Source organism: Diadema setosum, chromosome 14 (assembly GCF_964275005.1).
Source record: "Diadema setosum chromosome 14, eeDiaSeto1, whole genome shotgun sequence".
Classification (NCBI taxonomy): Eukaryota; Metazoa; Echinodermata; class Echinoidea; order Diadematoida; family Diadematidae; genus Diadema; species Diadema setosum.
This window is the reverse complement of record NC_092698.1, coordinates 17,151,234-17,177,501: the sequence shown is the minus strand read 5'-3', so window position 1 is coordinate 17,177,501 and position 26,268 is coordinate 17,151,234. Positions and strand designations below refer to the sequence as shown.

Genomic DNA, 26,268 nt, shown 5'->3' with positions numbered 1-26,268 from the left:
GCCAACGCTGTCGCTTTGGGCCACTTTCCGTGTTTTTTTTTTCCTTCCTTTTACTGCATTTGTACAAAACTTTGCAGTACACATCTCGTGGATACAACAAACTGTCACCTGCTCAATGAACCCTTGTGCGGATTAGTAACATGATGTAAAGTGTACAAGGGCATTGGGGACGCAGGTTGTTTTTGTTGATCATTACCCCTACTGAATCACTTAATAGTGGGTGTTTATTTAGGCAAAAGTCGATAAAGGGTTATTTGTCAATCAGTTACAACATTACGTCATCTAAAGTTTGCGTATCATGTGGTTGCGACCCATCGTTTTATGATACCATGTTGCATTTTGAATGGAATGAATTTCTCAACTTATGGGGTGCCCTATACCATTCTGCTCTATTTGTATGATTTGACTTTATTCATTCAAATCTATTAAAAAAAAGCAGTGGAATTTGACTTTAAAAGGACTTGTGTCGATTTTGTAATTGATACTTTTAATAATGAGATTGCCATCATCCTGAAGATGATAATGATATCGACGATATAATTGGTAATCCCACACCAACCATTGTCGCTTGTCAGACCTTATCTTAAGCGGAATTTCTGTCTATAAATTACTAATTTCCTCGTGTTTTCTTCTTGAGAAGGAAAAAAATGATACCGCAAAGTGTTTTTCTTTATTATGAAACATGAAGCTGATATCAAACAATGTATAACCTTGGGGATCTTTTGTGGTGTTCTTGTGGGACAATGGCGAGTCCCAGCATGGTTGGGGGGGAAAGTTCAGGGAAGTTTGAGAAGCGTTCATTCTTTGCCGATTGTGTCTTGACAGTCAGGTGGTCGGCGAAAGGGACGCACATCATGAGCTCGACACCCACGAGTCATACAGCCCACGAGTCATGAAGCTCAACATCAACTAAACTAGGCCCACGAGTTATGCGGTCCACGAGTTAGACATTAAGCAAATTGCCCAGATGAGCTCGAGTGTCAAGCTCATGGGTTTGATTTGCATGTTTTACTTAGTGTCTATAGATGGTTAATGGCCCTCTTTCACTTGATGCTACGTGACTCGAGGACATTTTTTTTTTCAATGTCTAGCTCGCGGGCCGTATGACTCGTGGGGGTGTCGAGCTCGTGGGATGATCCCGGTGAATGGTTATTGGACGACGTTGACATCTTACAAGGGCCGATGGTTTAAACAGTTAAAATCTGACAGGAAGAGTGCGGCCTCTTCTGATGTATTTTGACCCATGATGAGGATACGAAGGCTAATTAAGGAGGAATAACTTGTAGACAGTCTCAGGTATTCGCGCAAAGAAAGATCAAAAGAAAAATGAAGACAAAAGAAGGGCAGGTATCAGTGGGACGCTGTGCCACGGATTCTGCCCCCGATAGAGCGTAAACTATTTCGAATCCTGAAAATAATCTCTCTGTCACAGCAGAGTTAAGATTGATTGATACGTATTTTTTTTTAATTCTCTTCTCTCTCTTGATGACGAGTAATGACGGTCAATGGCAAGGTTTGGCCTTGGTGAGCTAAATCTGTCTACATCACCTTAAGTGGCTCTTCCCCTTCCCTAATTTCTTTCCCTTGCTGTTTTGCTTTGTTTTCTCGTGTGTTCTTGTCAGTGCCTGATCATGAACCAGGTGCGCGCACGCATACACCACACTCGCTCACCCACCCACTCACTCACACACCATCTATAATTGTATCTATCCATCTATCTATGCGTTTATCTGCCTATTATATTTGCTTCTCTTCCGCCGAACAGAAATGAAACATTGTCCCCACACCTGAGTAATACACGTCATGATTAGTCACAGAAGAATATAAATGTTATCATGCACGCAATACCAGATTCCATGTAGACCATCTCTCCTCTAGCTCTTTCTCTCTTCGTTTCAGCTTTGTTAAAGTGCCGCATCTTGATCTCCTGTCTATCAAATTCTACACCTGTCTGACAATCAGTGTCATTCTCTTGAACGTGAGGTAATAAGGAAGTACATGTACGTGACGATTCCACAGCAGTGAGTCTGACATCAACAAAAGAAGAGGGAGAATTCTCTAGTCCATGTTGTAGGTATACCTGTTGCAGGTCTTGCAGATCCGTAATAAAGCGTTTAAGAAATAGACCAGATAAACCTACGTATTATACACATATTGCCTCTTTAGGTGAATATGCAATATAAATGTATAATATAACACTTGACATCCCCGCGGGAGTTATATTTGCCCCGTTAGATTATATTTTCCCGAAGCGGGTATATAGCGATAAGGACAAATATGGTCTCGAGGAGAAAATAAAACTCCCCAGGGATTGTCTAGTGTTACATTGCAACGATAGACAAGGCAATATTAATTTGTTATATTATATGGACTTCGTAAACACATCACTTCATTCTAACCCTATTGTTAGCCAGTCAAAGTCTGAAATCATAATATTGCCTGACGTGACGTCAGTGCAGGCAATATAACGATTTCGATCCTTGCAGCATTTGTCACGTGATTGCATTATGACCAATAATCGAACAGTATTTTATGTGGATCACTCAAATTCAGACCTAAAACAACCTACCCTACTCCTGATTTGCAGATTATTGAACTTCAAAACCAACCAGCCAGCCAGCCAAACAAACAAACAAACAAACCCACCAACCTCCATTTGTTCTACCACACATCTGAAAATATTTGCATTTAAGGATACCTTCTCCCTTAAAACTTGTTTAAAATCGAATTGTATACATATTGCACTACAGTATTTGCAAACAAACCAGCCAACTATTGCAAGGACATAATATTATAAATACATGATGGATCATTTAATCATCTTTTGAAACATAACGTAGATTGCTGTCACGACATAATTTCCACTTCCGATACTATAGATATGAAAACTGTCTAGCGATCACATCCTTGTCTTCTCTTGTTTTCGCCCAGCAAAGTTTGTACAACAGGGGCAGTGTTTCACCGCATGGGATCCACTGACGTCACCACGAAGGTTGTTGACTATGTTTATCGCAAACAAAAATATCGATTTTGAGCTCTTCATTAAAGCCTGCATAGAAACACGGTTGACATCGTAGGATCACTAGAAACCAAAAGTGTAATAAGGCCCCGGCTTTACAAACCGACATTCTATTATGATCCCTCAGTACTTCCTATTCGCATTTTTGGTTTCCTCGTAGTATCAGTATTTCCATCCGTTGTACGTTCTTAAAAGTTTGCGGGCTTCACATATAACCTCATTCTAGGTCATCTAATTCTTTTTTCTCCTTATTTTATCTTTTAAGGGGGAAAACTTTAATTGGATTGAACTGAATGGAATTGAATTGGATTGAAAATATCAAAATCATCAAAATACACTTCTTAACATTGACACTAGCTGTAAAAGTAAATGCGATAATGCATGAAGAAGTAAATAACAAAAAAAGGTTAAAAATCTCTTTCAGTAAACTACAGAACCAAAGCTGTAATAAGCCTTGCTCTAACCCTTTAAATTGTGTGTTAACGCAGTATTTTGGGCTGATGTGTTTGTATTGTTACAAGGCATATTATGTTCAGAGGCCGTTGTCCAAGTCAAGCGTTTTGCTTATTGATAACGGTCTCCTCCACCTGTACACTTAAAGATCTGAAATAATATTTATGTATTATTTCACATGATTATATATTTGTAATGCGACATTTAGTTTATATTTTCATGACTTGTAAATAATATGTTCGATATTGTTATACTTATCTTCTGTTTTATACAAGTGGAGAAATAAAACTTACTGAAACTGAAACTGAAAACTGTATGTGTGCTTCCGTCTTCACATCTGTGATCACCGACACTGTTTTCGGATCTTTTATCAATTCAAAGGATGTTTCATCAATTCAAAATTTCACTTGGTGGAAGCATCCATCTTTACCGATTTGTCTGTCATGCCGCTCCAGCAGATATTGTAATGGCAAAGTTTGTTCTATTCTCTGCCGATTAAACCTTTTTCGAGTCAGGGACTCTGGACAGTGTGTGCAACATTTAAGGATTTTTCTGAGCCAATTAGCACTCTAAGCACACAAAGTGTTCAGAAAACAGTCCAAGAGACATAATTACGTACCAACTAAATAAAAAACTGCGCTCAAAACGAAACTGCGCTTTACAATGACAATTACAAGATGCCATATATCCTATCAGCAAAGAGTTAACAGCTTTTTGCCCTGAGCAAATGGTGGTGTCTATTATAGCCCTGGCATATTCGACCACCCGAGAAAAAGGAAAGAAGTTAAAAGAAAAAGGATGGTTCTTAATGTTTTATTTGGCTCGGCACACACGCGGGTTCAAGTCAACTGCATGTCTGCATCGGTAGTGCTGCGCTCTGTTGATGGACATTTCGATTAAGTGCTGTCCCTTTGAGACATGAGAAGGTGCTTAAGGATGAACCATTCAAGTCCGCCTAGAGGAAGGTCCTTTCAGGTCTGCTTGTGACTGGCATGACAAGTTGAACTTCAAAGGATATTCACCCAGACTACCTCATCCGCTGTCATCAGTGCATCTAAATACACCCCCTCCTTTTCTAGTTTTATTCCCCTCTGCTGGGGTCATACTGGATATGCAGCGAGCAAAATTGATGCGATTCCCACCTGGAATATCCCAACATAGTACAGTGAGAGTCTTTGTTCTTGACATTTTTCACTGCGGACAAGGATAAGTCTGCGTGGTATATTACAGTATATACAGACCGACGGAGGCGGTTTTGCGAAAACCTCTCAGCCACGCAGATGTGTTAATCAGCATTGGTCGTCTCGTGATTATACACCGGAGCCGCGGGGCCGAGCCGGGCGGGTGCAGCCCGGCCAGCACAGGAACGAGAATCCCTGTGAATCGCATCAGGTAGAGCCAAGCTACTCTTCGTGGTTACTGAACAGGAAGACAGCGGCAGATCAGGTGCAAGTGACTTTACAGCACCCAGGCGGCGCACCCTATAACCCCCTTCAATTTCAAGTGCACGCTGACAATAGATCCACACAATAAAGATATTTTACTGATAGGGAACCTAGTTATGTGATGTTTGTTGAACTATTTTGAGAATAAATTCAAAAGACCAGATGTCTTTCGAGACTTCGAATTTTCGAATTTTAGACTTCGAAATCACATTGCTCAACATGGCATGCTGCCTCGACGCTACATGCATGAAACAGAGGAAATCAGTCTGAAATAACCAAACAAACAGACATACAAACAAACAAACAAACAAACAAACAAACAAACAAACACCCAAGGAAAGATAACACAATACATAAAAGCACCGATGTCAAGCAATTGAAATCGTGGCCCGCGGGGCCATCAAATTTCCAGAAAGGTTGTCTTCTGGTAGCCCGATTGGGTGACTAGAATTCGAAATGTTTGATACGTTTCCTTTTATTTCGGACCAACGTGCAATTTTTGAAATCTTAAGTGATAGTGTCTCGAAAACGTAACCAGAAAAGAAGTTAGCGTCGGGCTCTATTATTGCATTGACAAGATTGACAAGACTTGCCTTTTTCTTTCATCATGACTTGTGTTGGTTGAAATCTGAAAGTGGTGTCTGGAGCAACAATCCATGACGTGCATTGTGGTTCTTTGTCTAGTCACCAAGATGAGTCAAAATAGTTTCATAATGACTTCACATGCTGCAGGCCAGCTTTCTTATTTCTCTTCATATTGTCCATATGCACTTTTCTGTCACTCCTACAGGGTGTTGAAAAGTTTCGGTGTGTTTTTTTTTTACCCCACGTTACACATTACATCGCACATGACAACATGAATGCTAACTTCATAATAGGTATATGGGGATTAAATTGTGGAGGGTGAAATAAATAATTATCACTCAATATTTTCTACAATAAAGGAAGAAAATAAGCACAAAATAAATGCGCGAATCGATTAAAAGCTAATCAATGCTTCTATCTGCGCTGACCAAATAGTGTTTGTCTTTAGGCAGATTCGTCGGTCTGACCATGGAGGTAGTTCTCTTTTCTACCTCCATGGTCTGACCAAGGAGGTACTAGTACCTCCTTGGTCTGACCATGGAGGTAGAAAAGAGATTACCTCCATGGTCTGACCAAGGAGGTACCAATTTTGACCAGGAAGGTGGGAGCTCACACCTCCCTGGTCTGACATCATGATATATGTGTTTCTGTGTGTGTGTGTGTCTGTGTGTGTGTGCGTGCGTGTGCTCGTGTGTGTGCGTGCGTGTGCTCGTGTGTGTGTGTGTGTGTGTGTGTGTGTGTGTGTTTTATATTTTTAGGACTGCGGGAGGAAGATTCATATTTTTGTGCAATTATGATATACGATTTCTAAAGTTTAATGTACCATTGTTTTATTTAGAAATTTTGAGGGCATGGCAAGAAATGGAGAATAACCGGAATTATCAAGAAGGCAAGATTAATCCAATTTTTTTTGATAATAAGGATTATTTGTGTAAAGGGAAAATGATTTTTTTGTGAAAATTTATATAGGAAGAATATTTATTTAGTGAAGCAAATTATGGAAAGAGATCGTATGAGATCAGCAGTATATTTTCACAGGTTAGGATTAGATAGTGAAAATATAGTTAAAGTTTGGGAAATAGGGGAGGTTGTTGTAAGAAGCCAGAAATTTGAGGGAAATATGTATGATTTTTATTCTGTTGATAAAGAGGAATATAATATTTCTTTGAAAATTTTTGAGAATGTAATTTTATTGAAAGATGTTTTATTTAGAAAGGTGTATGAACTCTTTGTTACAAATTTACAGCAATTGTATGTTTTACGAATGAAAGATGGCCAAAATGATTATTTGTTTTCGAAAAAGGAAATTACACATATATTTTTAAGACCAAGAATGACAACACTTCTAACAAAACTTAGGGAATTTCAGTATAAATTATTAAATGGAGTTGTTTATACAAAGGAAAATCTTTTTGAGTTTGGTTTCGTTGCAAATAACCGGTGTTCTTTTTGTGAGCAATCGGTAGAAACATATAAACATTTATTTTGGGATTGTGTGTATGTTAAGAATTTGTGGCAGGAAGTGATAGATAGGTTTGAGATGGCAGATCTTCGAAATATAGAGTGGAGAGACGTTCATTTTGGTGTTACGGGAAGGGATCCAAAAGTAAAATTTTATAATACAATAATTTTTATTTTGAAATATATCATTTTTAGATCTAGGTCGGAGGGAAAAATTCCTACTTTGGAGGAAATTTGTAAAAGAATAATAAGTTTTCGGGATGAAGAAAAAGAAATTGCTATAAAAAGAAATAAGTTGGGATTACATTTGCTGAAATGGGAAAATGTTTCTGAATTTGGAAGTCGTTTTCATTAGGAAGGAAGGTGGTATCGCTTCGGGTGTGTTTTGTGTGTGAGGTGTATGTGTGTATGTGCGTTTTTGGTGTTGGTGTGTATGTGTGTTGGTGTTTGGGGTGTATGTGTGTGGTGGTTGTGGATATATGTGTTTGGGGTTGTGGTGGGGGTGTGGGATAGGTTTGAGTGCATCGGGGTTGGTGGGGGATGGGGATTTAATTTCAATGAAATGATTTCATTCTAGTTTTGTATAACGTATTTTTGTTGCTTTTTATGTATATACAGTACCCTTGACCTTTACATACTCGATTTATAATCGAGTTGTTATGTTGAAGAGAGATGATGGGCAGTATAAGTATACCATAGTCAAAGATACATATATATATATATATATATACATTTTTTTTTTGTATATGTCAATACTTTCTCGTGAAGAAATGGTCAGTAGGATTGATTTATAATCGAGTTGTTATGTCTGAAGGGAGATGATGGGCAGTATAAGTTGGTAATGGATTTGTCTTTTGAATGGCATTTGTACCGTTTTTATGTTCATGTTACACCCAGAATGGGTTGATTTATGATTAATTTGAATGAAATCAATAAAATATCATTGAAAAACAAAAAAGTGTGTGTTTGTGTGCGCGCGTGCGTGTGCTTGTGTGTGTGTGTGTGTGAATGTGCGCTCACATGAGTTAGTATTTTGATAAGAATAGATCATCATGAAAAACAGAAAAAAAACAAAACCTGACTAACCTTCTATGCTACGACAAACTGTGCATGCAAACCCAACTAGTAATCTAAAGCTTGCAAAGGTATACCTTCGTTGGAGCCTCTGCGATAAGCGTTCCATCTGTTTCGTTGCAACCTTGAATCATATCGTGCATTTTGCAATTTTGGGGCGCAAAAGGGATTTTTTATTTTGTATTGTTTCGTTCTGGTTGGGATTATTTTTGCGAGAGTGACATCGGACCCACCGTGTGGCCAAGCCAACACCCACAGGGCTGAGTATCGTCTCCCACTGAAGTTTTCCCCCAAAAAACTACCACTCAAGTTTGTTATTTTGGAGAAGAAACATGCCTGCCAAATGTCAGATGACCACTTCAACCCTGTTTTTTTTTATTTCGTCTAAAACCTTGAATGAAGATACATAATGAACTAGCAGATTGTTACGATGATACTTTTTTCACAGCAGATTTCCTATCATGTACATTGTATTGTTAATTGATGACACAGTAAATCATGCTAATATCAATCCTTAAGAGCGTGCGTGTATGTCTGTATGTGCGTTATGGTTATTAATATATATATAGCCTATAATGTGCATTGTATGCTTTAGATTATTAAAGAGATACATTGTCCTTTACACTTTGACAGACTCAATAGGTGTTGATCATTAATTTCATTCTGTTATAAGGCCATTGATGCGGGGGTGAAAAAAGAATAAAAGATTACAAAACAGGAAAACGTATCCATAATAATAAAAAAAAATGAGCGTGCGGGTGCTGATCTATTTCATTCACAACACAATGAATCACACCACAGTCTATCGTGAATGTGAAATCAAGTCATTTATTCCCCCCCCCCCCCCAAAAAAAAAAAAAAAATTTGATGGTTTTACCTGACTGGTATCGGTTAGAGCTTACATCAGTAAATTGTATTAAGTATATATATATATATATATATATATATATATATATATATATATATATATATATTTTTTTTTTTTTTTTTTTTTTTTTTTTTTTTTTTGGGCAGAATGGCTGTGATAAAGAGAGCTGTCCTCGTGACACGAAATACTGAAGGGATTCAAAACTGATGAGGAATTTCTTCTCTTTGTCATCATACTTGATCATAGATGCACAATTATTGTTATGTGAATATTATATCTTGGTAGAGGTGGCTGATTCTTGTCCTGATTTTTTGAAACTCTGAGCTGGAAACCGATGACCGGTAAGTCGATGCATGAAAAACAAAAGAGTGACGCTTTCTCTGGTCGTCTCCATTTAGCTTTACTACAATAATTTATTATCACAAGGCGGAAGGGTCATGTTAGGTTAAAGAATGTTCTTTAGACAGGACGGTACAATTACAAGTAATGTACCCTTGCCAAATTGGTTACGCAATACTTTATAGGCTTGATTGATGACGCCAGAAGATATCGTGCAATTATTGCGCGAAATATTTCAACAAGAACGATGACGTGGCATTCAAACGTTAAAGAGATGAATACTTTTGGTCGAAATGGGAGATTTAGATGTTAACTTCTTTGCGAGGTGATTAGAAACCACTTATATGAAATCTTAACAATCATGCAGGTCTAAGAGGAATTCAAAGTTTACTTGACGAAAATCGGTTGTGCACTGGCTTAGATATCCAAAAGCATGTGAAACAAAATGATCCTCATAAAAGGTGGGTCCCACCCTTTTATTAGGATTTCTTTGTTTTTTGACATCTCAGACATTTCAAACACAGTTTTCATCAAATAAACATCAAATAAACTATAAACAGAATATGAAATGAAATGAAATAAAATGAAAGTCCTCCTAGAATATTCATGATCGTTAGTATTCCATATAAGTGGTTTCTAACTAACTCGCAAAAAGTTGAAATCTGAATCGCCACCTCAACAAAAGCTATACCATCCCTTCAAGTTCTTGGGTTTTTCTTTTGTGGTTGATTTAATTTGCCTACTACAAAAACAAAGAGAGAAAGGTGAATTCAGCCTGTGAGAGTATAAAAGCGTCAAAATTTCTTCCGTGCGTATAAGTTCCATATCCACCATACACATTGTTATAGTCGGCTAAATTTGTCGTTTTGGCCTCGATCTAGCGAGTGTCAAACGTGATAATGTAACAGTGAACTTGGCCCGTCATTCACGGCAACGGTAGATTCTCTTAGACCAAAAACCTGCCAGAATAGGCACATTGTCAATCTCCTTTATAGCTGCCCTGCATCACTTGTGCATGGTGGCGTTTGATATGACAGTTGTTTTTGGAACAACCTGTGATGTGGCATCAGATTTGCATTGATGATATTTATGGTCTTGTAACAAAATGCTGTGAAGAACACGCGCACACTCACGCATGCACACAAACATTCAGAAACGCTTGTTGCTTCCCCTATTCCAAAGAGTAACATGTAGGCCTTATATGCCTGAGTTCTTGGGTAGAAAGAAAAACACAGCATCATGTAAACAACAACAACAACAAAAAAGATCAATGTAACAAAGTCATTAAGATCGCAACTGCTGATCTGTAAATTAATTTACAGATCAGCAGTTGCGATCTTAACAAATTTAATTTGTAGAGGGGACAAAGTGAAGAAACTCGCATCTGAACCTTCACCCCTCTGAATAATATCTTTCTTTCAAAGTCATTTACGTTGTACTTTGTGTCGGAAAGGAGCCGCGCAATGACAAATAAACACGCGATTGGCGCGAAAACAATGAGTACGAAGATAGCCAACCTTTCCTAAAGCGAAAAGACAGGTACAAGGTAACCTCATGGCCGAGTTCAGGTCTTTGTTCCGTTTTATTGAATAATTTACTTCGAATTGAATGATACTCGTGTATATTTTTTTCCCCGTCAGCAAAGCAACAGCACTTGTTTAGCGGCTGTTTCGTTCAACTGGTACCCCACATTACAGTCATGTCATGTTGTTGTGTTTCTCCTGTTTTGTTCCGTCCTGTTTTGAACAATTTTGGGTTTAGCATTTTGAATACTCTCATAGATTCTTTGAGTGGTTCACGATGTACAAGCATGCTTTTTAGTGGACCTCTCAGTTCTTTTTTTTCCCTCTAAACATAAATTTCCCCCTTTCCGGTATGCACTTATCATCTTCATTTGTTAACTATCATTAAGTTTCACAGTCAAATGCATAGTTAAGATCATTTATAATTATTTTATACTATGTCTTGTTGAAATAAAAAAAAAAGCAGAATGAATGAATAAATTGAGTGAACGATTGCCGTTATATTATTAGGTGTTGGGTGGTTTTCATATTGAAAAGCGTTATTGATCATTGATCAGAAAGCAAAGACATTTAAGAAATCAAAGGGACGGTACGGTCTCAGTTTAGATGGGGCTACAGGTTTTCAAAGTTTTTTGATGATGATTCTTTGAGATAATGAAAAACCTCTCATGAAATATGAAATAGCATTTCTAAGAAAAAAAAAATCAAAGTTTATTTGATTGATATTGGTTTTGAAATGGCTGAGATATCCAAAACAAAGCAATCCCAATAAAAGTTTATTGGAATCGCTTTGCTTTCGGCCCTACTTTGTTTTTGGATATCTCAACCATTTCAAAACCAATTTTTCAATAAATGGACTTTGAATTCCTCTCAGAATTGAATGCCCTTTAACATGATTCTATCGAGTGGTTCCTGGGTATCTTACAAAAAGTTAAAGGCTGAATCCTCACCTCAGCCAATACTATACCATCCCTTTAAACCCGCTGTCGACGTGTTATTGCTTGCAAATCTTCATTCTTGCCAGACTTGCTACGTGAACAAACGTATGTGACAAATATTATGAGTTCGCATAAAATGTGTATGTGCATGTGTCTGAATCATGAATTCGCCAACTCTCGGCCCCGCCAGGAAATAATGCGCAGAATAAGTCGATCAAGGCAAAGGTGAAATTTAATTGGACGGCTTAATCAATTTGTCGGTAAAAACCCCCACTCTATGATTATAGTGTTATCAACGTGGGTATATCTTGGTCTCAACATGGAACCTTGTCCAGACATTGGCTGAGAAGAACAAAAAGATATGTGATCAGGCTCCTTGATGACGAACAAAGTGAGGGAAGAGATTAGTCCAGAAATGTAACGATCAATATGGAACTTCCCGAACCATCCACACTTCTCACTATTATGTGAGACTTCAGTGTATAGGTATTTGAATCCATGGTTATTGAGGTTGATCACCGCACCTTAAAAAGGAGTCGAAACTCAAATTGGCAGTACGACTTCTGGATCAGCTTGTGTCAGCCAGGCGGGAAATGCATTTTAATGGACTATTTGAAAAAAAAGATTTCGCCTTATCACGCTATCAAGTTGCACCTGACAAAACCGATTAAAAGAATCAAAGCGTAGCGGATATAATTCGATTAGACTCATTACAGTTCATCCCCCGAATGTATTCGCTAATCGCACATACTCCGTCACGTAATTGTCTGGTCTGCTATACAGCAAGGCTAGCCAGCTCTTGTGTTTTCAAAAACACATGAATCACATTTTGCTGCGTCCACAAAAGGCAAGACTTTCATGGACATTTTCAGTTTGTAGGCCTTATACTGTGAGCAGCAACTCTTGAAACGGCAAGGACATGCTTGCCGAAACGTCAAGAGCGGGTTTATAGGCCCTTTTCAGGGCCACATACATACCCAAGAAAGAATACATGGTGCACCGTTAAGCCTTTTACCACCCAACGTAGACCTACTTGCATGTTCCAAATATTAAAAAAAAAAACAAAAAACACAATGGTTTTGCTAACGGAACAAGAAAAAAATAATGTAAAAACCCTCCAAAATATCAAATATAATTAAAAAATAGAGACCACTTTAAAAGGGGAAAAGACTGACATTCATTAAAGATTAGATGAATAATATTTGAGCCTTGAACGCGATAGAAACAACATGGATACGTGATAAAGAACATAATTTATGAATGAAAAGATAAACAGTTTACTTGTTGTTACACCAAGGCAACATTCTCTGTTTCGCTTGAGGCAGAGACTCCAACCCCAAGCACCTTCTGATCTGGAGATTCTCCCGCCCGAAACCCCTAGCAAACGGGAGACTCCAAGTTGATGTGTGCGAAGCGCGAAGTTCCTAAGGTTCTAGATGTTCTCTGGTGCTATGTAAGGCTTATTTTTTCAACATACATAGCAATAAGTAAGAAATCCTTTCCACCGGGACTCGGCGGGAGACACAGAGCCAGGACGGGAGAAATCAAATCTCAAACGGGAGAACGGGAGATTTTGCAAAAATGGGCTTTCGGCGGGAGATCTCCCGTCGAAAACGGGAGAGTTGGAGTCTCTGTTGAGGATTTTACGAGCGAGACATATGAAGGCTTAGTTGTTCCATTCCCGTTCAAATACAATGACTTCATTCATAGTCACGGTGTTTTCCACGCTTTTCGCAGTCTGCTGTTTGTATGTTTAAAGATGCTACTGGATACCGTAGTTTCCGTACTATAATCTCTGCGCGATCCGTATTTGTTGACATTTGCCCGTAATGAAGTGTCAAAACATAACAAACAAAAAGGCACACACAATGAGAAGCCCCAAGTAAAGCGGGTGTCTGTCATCACATCAATACCTCCTGACCAATATTCATACCTTGGATCTCACTTGGTCGAAATGAAAGTCGTCCTGTCATATCATTATACGCATTCGGTTGCCTGTTGATCCAATTATACGGACTGATCTCTAGGACCAGGCTTGGTTGATACAAAAAGATGATTAAAAATCGAATGATGTGACAAAAGCAAATAAAGTGTATTAATGCTTGTTTATTACTGAATCACATAACATGGTATAGGCAAGGGATAAAAAAATGCTACCATCTCTTTTCTCTTCTTTCTTTTCTTCGCTCTTCCTTCCCCTACATAATCTTTTTTTTTTTTAAAGAATAATCTATACGTTGATATCATGTATCAGTAGACACTAGATAATTTTAAATCGCAGTATCATAAATATTTCAAAGAACAGACCATGTTTCCTATTTGCATTGTGCATGTGTGGTTGTTAATAACGCAAGTCAGCAGCGGGATGTACAAGTCTCGAGTGATATATATATATATATATATATATATATATATATATATATATATATATATATATATATATATATATATATATATATATATATATATATATATATATATATATATATATATATATATATATATATATATATATATTTATATATATATATATATATAATACAAAGTACATTATATCTGGGTTTTTTTTCCAGCAATGGAATCGTGGGCAGTGGATCAAGCTCCACAGACGTTTGTCCATAGCGTCAGCAGATGACGTCGATAGCCCGATGGACTCTAGTGAAGGCCTGTACGTCGTTTTAACGGACTTCTAGAGAGCCTATCGTTTGCTTTGCGTTGTATTGTGTCGGTATTTTTTCTTTTGTTTCCCTTGTGAGGTTAACGGTGACGTTAATAACCGTCGAGTTGTCATGATATGTTTCAGCGGGGAGCCTTTGTGCTCCCGGGTGTTTGTGTAGCTTCGGTTTTCCTATCTCCACCCTGCGTGATGAATAGTAGATAATCCGCCAGATCAAAGCAGGGGTGGAAGGGGGGGGGGGAAGGTGGGGGTAGTATTGGGCAGAGATGGATGATTCCCGACAAGGGGGGCATCCCCTATCGGACATGAGTACATGCGACAATGAGTCTCCAACTGGTCGTAGCATGAGGTGCCAAAAAGCGTTGAGGTGCTAACCTGCACTGCTTTATTTAACCCATGTGTGCTTGAGTGCCGATTGGCACATAAAAACTCTAAAGCCTCGTACACCCTGTCCAAAATCCCTCGCACAGAAAAGGGTTAACTTTCTACCATGGTTGTGAAAGTCAGAAAAAAAAAAATCACCGACTTTTATTCACACCTCACGATGACACACAGAGTCATGAGAGAATTCGGCAGTGTTTTGTGACACACCAACATCCAACGTTCCCTTTGCACCGGTAACACTACCCGTGCCAACCACTGAAAAGCTCGGGGGCGACTATCTAATATTGCAACAGACGTTGATGCTTCTTTCACAGCATGTATTCAGCCTATGTTCATTTCCTTTATGCCCTACAGGATTGCGTCGGAAATTGTGATTCACCAAGCAGGTTTCAAGTAAAACTTGCATTCAAATCTCAAGCAGAAAATAAAAAGATACCCATCCACCACAGCCCCATTATTCTGCATTGTTTTGTGCTCGTTTCGTTACATTTGCCGACAGGCGGTGCAAAGCCTGCGATTTCTGTCGTCAACAACGTCAACAACATCAACAACAGTAGCAATAGTAACAACATTATTAAATGTGGCATGAATGATTATGCTCATGAAGTACCTATAGTACTATACTAACTCTCGCTTCGCATCTTAGCGTGCATCCTCTTTCTTGTTTCTTTATTTTGTCTGTCGGGTTTCTTCTTCTTTCTTTCTTTTTTTGTTTTTGTTGTTCATTTTGTTCAGGCTTTCCTTTTTGCAATAAAAAATATCACAACAATGTCAAATTAATCTGATACAGTCTAAAATACATTCAAATGTTCTGTATCACGATATGTATCAGCCGATTCAAAGCAAACGGAGATACTTGTGGCATGATACGATGGTTTATTCTCTTTACATAAAACAAAAGTATGTTAATATGCCATTAACACTATTGTACTACATGATATTCGGCCTGTTTTTTTTTTTTTTTTTTAAGATTGTAGTGTGTGTTCTTGCGCCTTTGGTTTGTTTTGTCTGGTCTTTGGTAATATTTAGTGTTTCCATTGAAGGCTATTTTTTCTTCTTTTTTTCTTCTTTTCCCTCGTTTTCTGTGTATACGATTCTAGAATTATTGGTGTTAACGTGTGTTGGAGACTATAGTCCAAAAAAGGATCAGACGCCTGGTAGTTTTACCATCATTGAATGCTATCAAACTTTTGTTTTGTGATGTCAAAAATGTATTTGTCATATGACCTGTGAAAAAGCACGATGTTTTTCGATCTGATCAATAAAATCCAGAAATACAAAAAATATTCGGCCTGATAGACAAATTGCTATATTACGAAACAGTACATCTCTGTCTCCCTTTCTATATGGACATTTTCTCGTATTTTTATCTCTCTACGTATTCTCTCTTTCCTCCCTTTCACTCATCTCCTAGAACAGGCCATGCATAATCAAAAACAAAAACAAAATAAAAAAGAAACAACTTGAATGTGTATGTGTGTGTGTGTGTGTGTGTGTGTGTGTGCCAGGCGCAGTGAAAGCTTAAATTGCCCTCATGGTTTTACGAAATAATGTTAATTTTGAGATAGTTTTGATTTGAAACTGACTCAAACACTTCCCTCCTCAGCCGTACAGAGACATCAACCATCTCAAAAAGAAAAGTGCAACGAACCTGATGATCGTTTTGAGTTATTAAAAGTTGTGACGCTGAGGTATCGGATGTTTGCTCATTAGGGGTTCTTGATTTAAAACATTGGATTTTGAAACTGCAGTGGTTCGTGTCCAATTATGGGGGGGGGGGGGTTGCTAATTACGGTATCTCACTCCAGTGAGCCTCATTGCATTCGAGCGATGGAAAATACACGTGAGTCACCATCACATGTTGATTTCATGACATGACAACTAATCTATGTAACTCTGTTGCTCAATTTCCACATTTACTGGATATCTGATTGTCTTTGCAACATTATTATTATAGTTTATGCGATCATCGTCTTCACGGAAAACGTCTTCATGAGCACAATATGCCACATCACAAGAAATATAATCGAATCAAACACTTGCATGCTAGGAGCTTTAAAAAAAATCGATCATCGTGCTATTTGTGTTCGGCCAATTTTCAGTCTATGTTTATCAAGTTATGAACTTGTTTACTTTTTTTTTTTGCTTTTTGTTGTTATTGTTGTTATTATTTTACCTGCTTGCACGATGATGTCAAAATATATACATAAAAGAGAAAACTCATAATTATGTGAGGACCCTAAATAGGAGACATACGTTAAATAGGGCAGCAGCCGAGCTTGACACGCAATATCGCCAGTATCCCAAGCTTAGAAACAGACAAAAATCCTCGATGGCTTCTGTCTATTTCGGTCGTGCTTTACCCAACCCTTCCTTCCGTCCCCCCTTTTTTTCTCATTTTACTCATTTCCCCCAAGCATTTTTGCTAGCCTCGTTCTTGCTCTTCTGTCTTCGTCTGTCCGTTTGTCTGTCTATCTATCTCTCGCTCTCTCGTTGGAACTTCATTGTTTCCAATTTTCCTTCATTTATTTATTGTTTATCTGATATGTATTGCATTTTGAGCTTCAACAATGTACCCCTCTTTCTTAATCAGTCGAATGTGTATTATCAATATTTTCAGTTCATTTATTATCTATCTGACAAAGTTAGATGCTATCTGTTTATATCACATGACGCTATACTTTCTACTTCGGTAAACAAAAAATAATATACGCAGGAAAGATATACCTACAATGTAATTACTTTTGTTACTTGTGTCCAGATAATGTTACTTTTTACTGCAGTACCAGTTTCTGATATTGCCTTTGTACTTTTTGAATGGTAATGAATAAACACCGTGTGTGTTTGTGTAAGAGAGATTGTATTTACATGCATGGATTCGTTTGTGGGGTTAAGACAGAGAGAGAGAGAGAGAGAGAGGGAGAGAGAGAGGGAGAGGGAAAGAGTATCGGCTATGGAGTGATTGCCTACATTTTGTCATGCTTCTGGGCTATGAAATAGTGTGGTATTTCCCGTAAATCATTCTGTGTATTCTTGTGTGTATGTTTGTATTTATACATTGACAGAGAAAGAAGAAAAAAAAATAGAGTTCTATGACAACCCCTCCCAAAAACAACAACAAATTAACAAACAAACAAACAGGCATGGAAGTAGATAAAGACTTTCTCAACCACCGACCTCATTTAGTATACCTACAGATTTGCATAAAATGGCAGTATAGGTGTAAGAGCCCCTGGAATTGAAAACAAAACTTAGACTGCTTGGAAATCTGGAAATATCCTGGATTTCCAGGAATCACCTCCCCCTAATCTCATGAAAGATATTAATCGTCGCATGTACAATGCGAGTAAATGACTAAGACTGCGATGTGTCCTTTCAAATGAATAATTGTCCTAATCTAAATGTGTCATTCAGATACTGGTATTCCCTCGGAAAGGAGAAGAAGTGAAACTGATCAGAGTAGTGAATGATCGGTCAAACTTTAACCCTGAAGAATAATCACAGAGATCGCTAGCTATACAAGGGCCAACAGGATACAGCCGTTACAACGCCTACAGAGACAGATATCAATTAAAGCTCAATCAACGGTCGTACAGACGAGGCCGAGGGTTGTCCGATAAGTGGCATTGTCAGTTGTGACGTCATAAGCACTTCGTCACCGACTGAGAGAAACAAAGACGGTAGTCAATTCAAACGGTGATAAGTCATTTTCACCGGTGAAAGCGATTTGTTCTTAATCAGATCTATTCTTCTTCATTTGATCTGCAATAAAATGCCTTTCGAGGTAGGCATTGATACACACGTGTTGATTCAACTCATATTGACCATTTGAATCGATGGCCAAAACTAGTAGTGAAATCCTCTGTAGAATAAGAAAGGGAAAATATGACTGAAATTCGAAATAAGAGTAAATATAGAGCAACGAGGATGCTACCGAAAAAAAAAGAAGTATTAGTTTTGATTACATGACATGAAAATGTTGACGATATTGTCATCGGAGTGACATTAAAGTGTCTTCATAATATTACACTGCACCGGCAAATAAGTTTTGCTGATGGTGAGTTAAGATGATATGACAACTTCACTATTTACACTTTCATTTACCTTTTGCTAGCACTTCGATTCTCGGTATAGTATGGTTTTTAGTTTCTTCCATTTTTTTTTTTGCCAATTCCTCAGAGTGGGAATTATAGCGTCTCCAATGAACGAGATGTAGGTAAAGGAGCGAGATTTTGACAGTTCGAGAGGGTTTCTGTCGGCGACTTATCCAAATCATTTAGCATCCCCCTTCCTACCCCTCTCGGGCATGCTTCAAAAATGTGACAGAGTGGGGAAGGGGAATGCGTAAAAAGAATAACTTTCTTGATACATCTTATATGGAGACAACAAAGGCTTTAGAACTAAAAGTAAATGGGGCCGATTAGAAAGGCACTGGAGTTGCTAACTACAAGGGCATAAACCAACGCAACACCAGCTAGGCATCCTCCATGTTACAGGTGAATTCATCGAACCGAAGGGGTAGGGTCCGGCTGGGAAAGGGGAATGGCGGGAAATGGACTATTTCCTCCCTGCCGTTCCCGCCTCATACTTTCTAACCAATAACTCGTGCACGTCCATTTTCCTGTGACGCGCTTACTTTTCTTTTCTTTTCTTTTGCGTTTCTCGTTTGTTTTGTTTCGCGATAAATTTAATCCCAAGTTACAAAATATTCGAAAGCGTAATTTCCAGTAAAATCTCCAGTGACTGCGTGCAGATGAAGGACAGATGAATATTTCTCGGAGAAAATGTATTGAATCTCTGCAAACAGATGTACAGATTTGTAATTTGCTTTAAAAAGTTTTTTTTTATTCAAATTTTAATATCAATTTCAACTTATTTTTATATTTCTAAATGTCTGACAAATACAAAAAACTTGCAAAGTACAAACAATAAGCGACCCCGTCACCTGGTTTTGATTTAAAAAAAAATCAATCAACAAGTAAGTGGTTTTACGCCACTAGTCTTTGTGGACACCCCCCCCCCCCCTCCGTCTAAATGATAAATATGCCCGCATTGATGATAACAAAAGAAAAATGATACGACGCAAAATAAGCTAGGATTGTGGTATGTGGTGTGGATTGTATCATGCAAGCATTTTTATCAATAAAGATCGTAACGTTCCCGAAATAAGACCATTCTGTTGGTTAGTGTCTCGAGTGGAAACGAATGGTTATCAAAAGTTTCCGAGGTCATCCGATGTATTACCGACAGAAATGGAAACAGGCCAGCATTGAATGTGCCAGCCTGCCCTCAAAGTGGACTGAGTACTCAGTCTGTTTTGCCCTCCACAACCATCCTCCACTTCCCTTTGTATAATGCCTGAAATGATTACAAAATGGGAGATTATAAATTTTGCTTCGTGCTGTTTCACGTTGGTTCAATGTCTTTGAGCACAGGATGTAAATACTTCCTCGTCAAACAGTCAATCATATTACCTACCCAGCTCCCCTCTCTCTCCCTCTCTGTCTGTCTGTCTGTCTCTCTTTCTCTCTCACAAGCACACACACACACACACACACATACACACACACAAACGGAAACATGTTGTCTGCTACACTCGATGTATACAGGCGCCGAAACTAAAGAAGCGCTGGACAAAATATTAACTTAACACATTGTAAGTGGGCCCGTCAACAAGCTACTGCACCCGAATAATATGTTTGTAGTATTCTAGCTCTTTCAATAGATGGATAGAGAGGAGGAGAGAGAGTGAAGGAAAAAAAAAAAACCAACAACAACAACAACCGGAGTAACCTTACACTAATCTTCTGCTCACCAAGGCGCCGCTGCTCTAGCTTATTCAATTAATTCATAAGTGGGTTAACGTTAAGGGCGTAATTTAGTGTATCGAATTTGAAAAGTCCTCCCAATTATATCTATTGTGTGGATGAGTATCGTGTTTGGAAGGATCTGAATGACGTTGGACTAATTAACAAATGAGTTCAATTCGTGAAGGCAGTTCCAAATATTATGCCTTCATCTAGTCTGTTGAATAGTGCGGTATGCCCCCCCCCCCCATTGTCACTGTCCGTCATCCCCGCAGCTTGTATATTCTTTTTATTCTTCCTTGTAATTACTTACTATGTTACAGAGCTTTAATTTCCATTAATATTTATAGGTTTTGTTATCTATCATTCTTTATTTTCTTTTTTTTTAATTTGAAACCAATTGTGTCACAACAAGGCAATAATCTGATAATTTACTTTCTTAAAAAAAAAAAAAATATTATCCCATCTTCCCGTTGCTTTCCGGAAAAAAAAAAAATCCAAAAACAAAAACTAACTTGCTCTCCCCTTTGCCGGCACAGACCTCTACGGACAAATGATATAAATTATGACGTTTCAACCGAATAAATAGATAAACAAACAAGGAAACATAGAACACAACATCAAACCCGAATCGAACCCGAAGTAAAAGAAGAAAAGTCATTCAACGATGTTCATTCATTAGCAAACAACGCTTTTTATTTTATTTTTCTGTTTTGTAAAAAAAGGTCAGAAAAACCCAAATCTAATTGGTTTCGGCATTTAAGAGGTTTTAGGTCGAGAGGAAGTCCTTCTCTAGGGTCCTTGAAAATCGGATTCGCGATAAACCGGTTGACATTAATGGTAATCGCGGTTATACCTTTCGTCAATTGTAGCCCTCAATACTTCCACAATTGGGGGGGGGGGGGGGTGGAGGCAGGGGATCATCAAAGTCGTAGTTTTTTGGCTCATTGACGGTCCATCGTCCCAGTTAACGAAACCCTGATTTATTGTCACGTGGTATTCCAATGTTTTCCTGTCTGATCAGGCTTGTTTACATCACAGAGGATGTGAAAAACCGCAAAAACTAAAAAAAAACAAAAACAAACAAACAAACAAAAACACTACAAACAGAAAAATGACGACATTTAATTTTGTATACTTAAAACCAAATCACAATTGATATACATGCAAACAAACCAAGAAAGTGGAGATTTAGTAATATCATATGCGATGCGATTCTAGGGAAAGTTGCCATCCACGAAAACAACTTTTGAGAAGACTTTGTAAAATCGAGGGAACGACAGCTACTACTATGCATGATGATGCAAGCATCTGATATGCACGCATCACAATTTGCTTCTTGTCTAGTTTTACCACAACTCAAGCGATTGTCGCGCAAAATTCCATCTTCAACCTCGACCACTCGAGACCACCAATTCGGTTGAAATCGACAAAATCCAGAAACTCAATTGAAAATGTATGAAATTATATTAAAAAAAAAACGGTAAAAAGAAGAGACATAATGATGACGATGGAAGAAGCCTCGAGAGAAGTTGCACCTGTAGATAGCAACCATGGTTGGCACAGATACACAGACATCGACGCAAATATAATGGAGGGTCTATACAGTGTAGGTATGTATATATTTAGAGAGAGGCTGGAGAGGGAGAGATAGATAGATATCTAGATAGGTAGGCGGAGAGACTGATGGGGGTGAGAGGGGGAGATAAAATGAAGAGAACATACTGAGCGGTGATGTGGAGGAGGAAGATATAAAGTAAAAATATCCTTCCATACTCACTGAAACTCGCATACGTTGATCCCGGTCGGCGAGAGGCTTCCGACGCCGTAAGCTCCCCCGGCTTGAAGAAGGAGAACCGCTGACAGCGCGATAAGGAAGGACAGTATTCCCGCCATTGACATAGCTGGCAATTATTGGGGTCACTCACAGAGAAGCCAGCTGGAAATTACTGTTCAGTTTCAAAGACTTAAATACCTGAAGGCTGCAGATAGCAGAATATGTTTAATCCTATCCGCGCATTATCACGAGAAGAAGTGACAATGTATGTATCCGTGAAGGTGAGAATGGTATTTTTGTTATGACCCAAATCCTTCAAGCGGGCTTTCTTGTAAATTCAACCAGTGCTCGAGTAGTAGCATGAAAGTGCACACAACAGCGGAACCCGCGCGCTTCGGATGTCAACCGTAGGACTGTGCGAGAGTACCCCCGAAAGTCCGTCGACCGTGTAGAAGAGATTGCGTTCAATGTACGAAAGCGTGGGCCCGAGTGCTCAGTCGGCGCTGATTGGTCAAGATCCGGTGTTGGCTTCAGCGGTGCTCAGTGGTTGAAAGTTTTCGCAGGTATGCGGCTAGCCGGTATTGGCTGCTGCAACAGTAGACGTGTGCTATCTATGCTCAGCCACGTAGTTTCTCTTTTGCTATTCCTTTTCAATCGGTTCCTTATCACAATAGAAGTGGGTCAAAATTTGTAAACTATCTGAGAGGTACTTTAAACAGTAAAGTGAATTTATTGATAAGCTGTGATACGTGAAGTATATAAGCCAGTTCGGAGTTAGCTCATGGGCACATTGGTCCGAATGACCTTTCTTTTTCTCAGTCGGTTAGGGGCATTTCACTCGTTTTAGAGCAACATAATGCGTAAGCTTTACATAACAATTTATGGAATTCGTTGATCCTGTTCAAACAAAGAATGAACTTGCGTAGACCAGATGACCAGAATGATCCATCAGATAACACTTGGGAAAGCATCTTTCATTATTTTGCACTGAATGTATTAACAATCTCTTTCTATTGATATTGCCAAATACCACTTTTGCTGCCAGGTGGATGTGCTGGCAAGCAGCATTTATAAGTATTCATGAATAATCATTACATTACAGATGCTTATCCCAGTGAAATTAAAAACCAATATGCCTGTTGGTCCGAATGACCTTGTTTCTGCTCATGCGCAAAGTGGAACTCCGAACTGGCTTATTGATATCGACATAATAATGAGTATCATGAGTATGATAGTATGAGTAATAATAGTATGAGTTAGCAGTTTTCAGTCTCATCTTGCCAAACCGACTTATTACTGTACTCGGTGCTCCGCAGAGGCAACCGGTTACAAAACATGGCCTTTTGCAAAAATTGTAGGTTTGAGTCTGAATCAACTATGGATAGTCCAGCAACCACCTCTCTCTCTCTCTCTCTCTCTCTCTCTCTCTCTCTCTCTCTCTGCATATTATCAGTGTGTGCTTCCCCATAATGTGGAAATATGATATGCATTATGATATTGACACAACATGACAATTCAGCAATCACCTTTTTTGCCTTTGCTTTAAGAAATATTTCTTAAGACCTTAAATTATAATTTTTTTCTTCCATTGGTTTTGACAGGTATAACATCAATTCTACTGTATGTCACATCATTTTGAGCAAACTGTCTCTTCTATCTCTCGGAAAGAATGTCCTTCAATACAGCTCTCCGCGATACGTGTGAACTGTGATGCCCTTTGCAATCTTATCATCCAAATCAGTGGCGGATCCAGAGGGGGCGCACGGGGCACGCACCCCCTCTTAGTCTTATTTTTTATTTTGGTTAAAACAAAAGAACTGAAAAGAAAAAAAAATAGGGGGAGGGGGCATGTGCCCCATTTTAATTTTGTAAAGACGCCTCCCCTTTACGGAATTCCTGGATCCGCCCTTGCAAATGACGTATATGACATATATGGCATGTCTTGATAGAGATAATGATTCAACTTGTGTATTAATTCGTATATTAAAAAAAGGGGGGGGGCTGTGGCACATCACGTGACAGACAACCTATCATGAGCTCTGCCGATAGGGGGTCATAAGTGCATGGTTCACCGACATAAAGCTTTGTAGATATGTATTGGAAAGAAAGAAGATGCCTGCATCAACTTGCTAGATATACCTTGTACTCATAAAGTTATACCTTATGTATCCCCACCCCCCCCCCCCCCAAAGGTAAGAAGATACAATCGGACTTTCAGCAACGATAGCTTTAACTACTAGTAATCAATCACAATGCAATTTTAAGGTATAAAACTACAACTAAAACTAAAACTAAAACTATAAAACTATAATTACCTATACATCTTACAGAAACCCCATCCGATTTGCTTCAGTGGGCAAAGACAAATGAGGATCTCTGTAGAGCATTCAGGAATCCATTCCCTCCAAGTTTTCTCCGTTGTGCTCACAGTTCCAAGAGCATCCAATTGATGAACTTGGAAGTAACGGACCCATGGCATGCTTTGCGGTGATCCACATTTCTCTGTGACCATTAATCAAATTGAATGGTGGTTGTTTGTTTTTTTTTTTTTGTTGCAAAAATGTAGGTAAGAAGTTTAAGTTTTATTTCCTGAAATAGCAGTTAGATTGTATAATCGTTTTGAAAGTTATCAATGTGGGCATCCGATTATTTTTGGTACTGTTTTGTTTGTATGTATGCTTGTTTGTGGTTGTTGTTGTTTTTTTTTTTTTGGGGGGGGGGTGGGGTGGGGGTAGACATACTGTACTGGCATACGTAGTTCTAAGATTTTTGGGCCAGTATGGTTACATATTATTACATATTATTATCATTTTGGTTAACACCACTTTTTGGAGGGGGGGGGTGGATTTGTCGCTGTGTATGTTTGTCTTTCATTTTAATTCATGATACAACAATGTACGTGTTTTAGTGATTTATTTAACGAGTTATTTGTCATAAAGCTTTGATGTCATAAAGTAACAATTAGTGCCCACAGAAACAGTGGGATGGCCAAAGTTTCGGAAGAATGGTTTGCAATTTTTTTTTCCGAGACACAAAGGATCACCCACAATACTCTGTTCATAGTACTCTCATGCAATACGTATAAAAACCACTCTTGCTATTCCAGTGCGAAACCCAATAATTATGCCCATATACACACTCGTGACAAATCGCAGTCATATAATTTTTTTTTTTTTTTTTTTTGTAACAACCGTACTGCGCCGGATACGAGAGTGGGAAGGGGCTGAGAGGTGATAATATACCCAGACTGAGTCGAGACGGAGGGAAGCTCCTAAAAATGTTCCACTGGCTGACGGGGCTTCCCCCTGAACTGAGATTTCTAACAGCTTCTGAGAGAGATAAAGAGAGGAGGGGGGGGGGGGAGGAGGAGGAGGAGGAGGGGGAGGAGGAGGAGGAGGGGGAGGGGAGAGGGTAAGGTGGGGGTAGAGGGGGGGGGGGAGGAGAGAGGGCCAAAAGAGAGATAGAGAGGGAGAAAGATTTGAAAGTGATCATGATCTGACCGTCTCTCATAACTGCTTAATGATTGCTAAGGTTAAACTTCTCCCTCTCTCCTTTTTTGTATGTATGTATGTATGTATGTATGCAATTTATCCTTCCTTGAGAATTAAAAAAATGACAAAGAGAAAAAAAAAAGCTGATTTTTTCCCCATTTTGTATTTAATTTGTCATACTGAAGTAGGAATTACATATTTATCAGACATTTCAAATGAATTAAACAAAATTTAAAATGCCTTCCAAGAGACTGTCTTCAGTGACTTCAGAATCTCCCAGTGAAGGGATTAAAACAGTCAAACATGTCTGTAGCGGCCACTCAAGGGAAACGAAAAATAGATGCCCTCGAGCATTTTTGTGTTTTTTTTTCATTTTCAAAAATTTTAACAGGTGTTAACAAACAAAGAAAGAATGAGGAAGAAATCG

At 38.6% G+C, this 26,268-nt stretch overlaps 1 protein-coding gene across 1 annotated transcript in view; it reads right to left on the bottom strand.

Moving 5' to 3' along the window:
- LOC140238178 (uncharacterized) overlaps window positions 1–22,469 on the bottom strand; it is a 46,364-nt gene extending 23,895 nt beyond the window's left edge. Inside the window, exon 1 of the mRNA XM_072318115.1 lies at window positions 22,354–22,469. Within this exon, the coding sequence (XP_072174216.1) occupies window positions 22,354–22,469 (116 nt within the window). The remainder of the gene's footprint in view (window positions 1–22,353) is intronic.
- Between the last annotated feature and the right edge of the window lie 3,799 nt (window positions 22,470–26,268).